Source organism: Mandrillus leucophaeus, unplaced genomic scaffold (genome assembly GCF_000951045.1).
Source record: "Mandrillus leucophaeus isolate KB7577 unplaced genomic scaffold, Mleu.le_1.0 Scaffold120, whole genome shotgun sequence".
NCBI classification, from domain to species: domain Eukaryota; kingdom Metazoa; phylum Chordata; class Mammalia; order Primates; family Cercopithecidae; genus Mandrillus; species Mandrillus leucophaeus.
The window spans coordinates 1,709,122-1,709,999 of NW_012100321.1; the positions used below are offsets into that span (position 1 = coordinate 1,709,122).

An 878-nucleotide genomic window follows, 5' to 3' on the forward strand; every position below is an offset into this window, starting at 1 on the left:
TTGACCAGATAACACCGGGCCGCCTCCCCTTCCCCGTCCCCTCCTCCCGCAGACGCCAGCCGGGTGTCCGCCCTCAGCCTCCTGGGGACTCAAGCCGGGGATCCCCTGACGGTTTTTCTTGCCTAAGTTATTTGAGTCACAAAGGCCTCCTTCCCTGCTGCCTGCTTCAGCTGGGTTGCTGGGGGGTGGGCGTGGATTTAGGGGAGGGGGCTGTGATGTAAAACGCCTCCCCTGCCAAAGGAGGGGCAAAGTGGTGTGTCAGTTCCTGTTTCTTCCCACTTCCCGGCACACTCTGCTCCTCTGTCCGGGGGACACGCGCGTGTGTTCGCCAGGGATGGGGCCACCAGGTTGATGCCAACGCTCCGGGTGCCTGTCTTGTCCATGTGGCTTCTCAGATGGTGGAGGGTGCTAGGAGCTGGCAGGGTCCTTCTAGACAGTGTCAGCCTCTCCCCACCGCCCCCAACAGGCTGTCAGTCAAAACCAGAGAGGGGCTGGGGGAGCCAGCTTCCCAGCGCTGTGCCCGCAGGCACCCGTGTGACGTGCACACGTCCAGCTCCGTGACCCGTGTCTGTGTGTGTGCGCAAGTGAGTGAGAGATTTCGAACGCCCTCACCCCTCGACTTTGAAATCTGAGCAAAACAAGAAACTAGGGTCTTCCTCTCCCCCGACCCCCTGCCCAGCTAGTCTTCCCTCTGTTCTTCCTGCCTCCAGCCGCCCGCGCCAGATTTTGAAATCTCGGAGACAAAACTAGTACTGTAAGATAAATTTTTTTGTACTGTATTTATTGTGTATAACGATTTTTTTAAAGGAGAATTCTGTACATTTAGAACTCTTGTAAATTAAAAACCGATCCTTTTTTTAAAACTGTACTCACGCCGC

General features: G+C 56.3%; 1 protein-coding gene across 1 annotated transcript in view; it reads left to right on the plus strand.

The window, feature by feature from the left end:
• Nucleotides 1-632, plus strand: part of GLTSCR1 (glioma tumor suppressor candidate region gene 1) — a 43,448-nt gene extending 42,816 nt beyond the window's left edge. The window contains exon 17 of the mRNA XM_011970093.1: nucleotides 396-632. Within this exon, the coding sequence (XP_011825483.1) occupies nucleotides 396-632 (237 nt within the window). The remainder of the gene's footprint in view (nucleotides 1-395) is intronic.
• The last annotated feature ends 246 nt before the right edge of the window (nucleotides 633-878 follow it).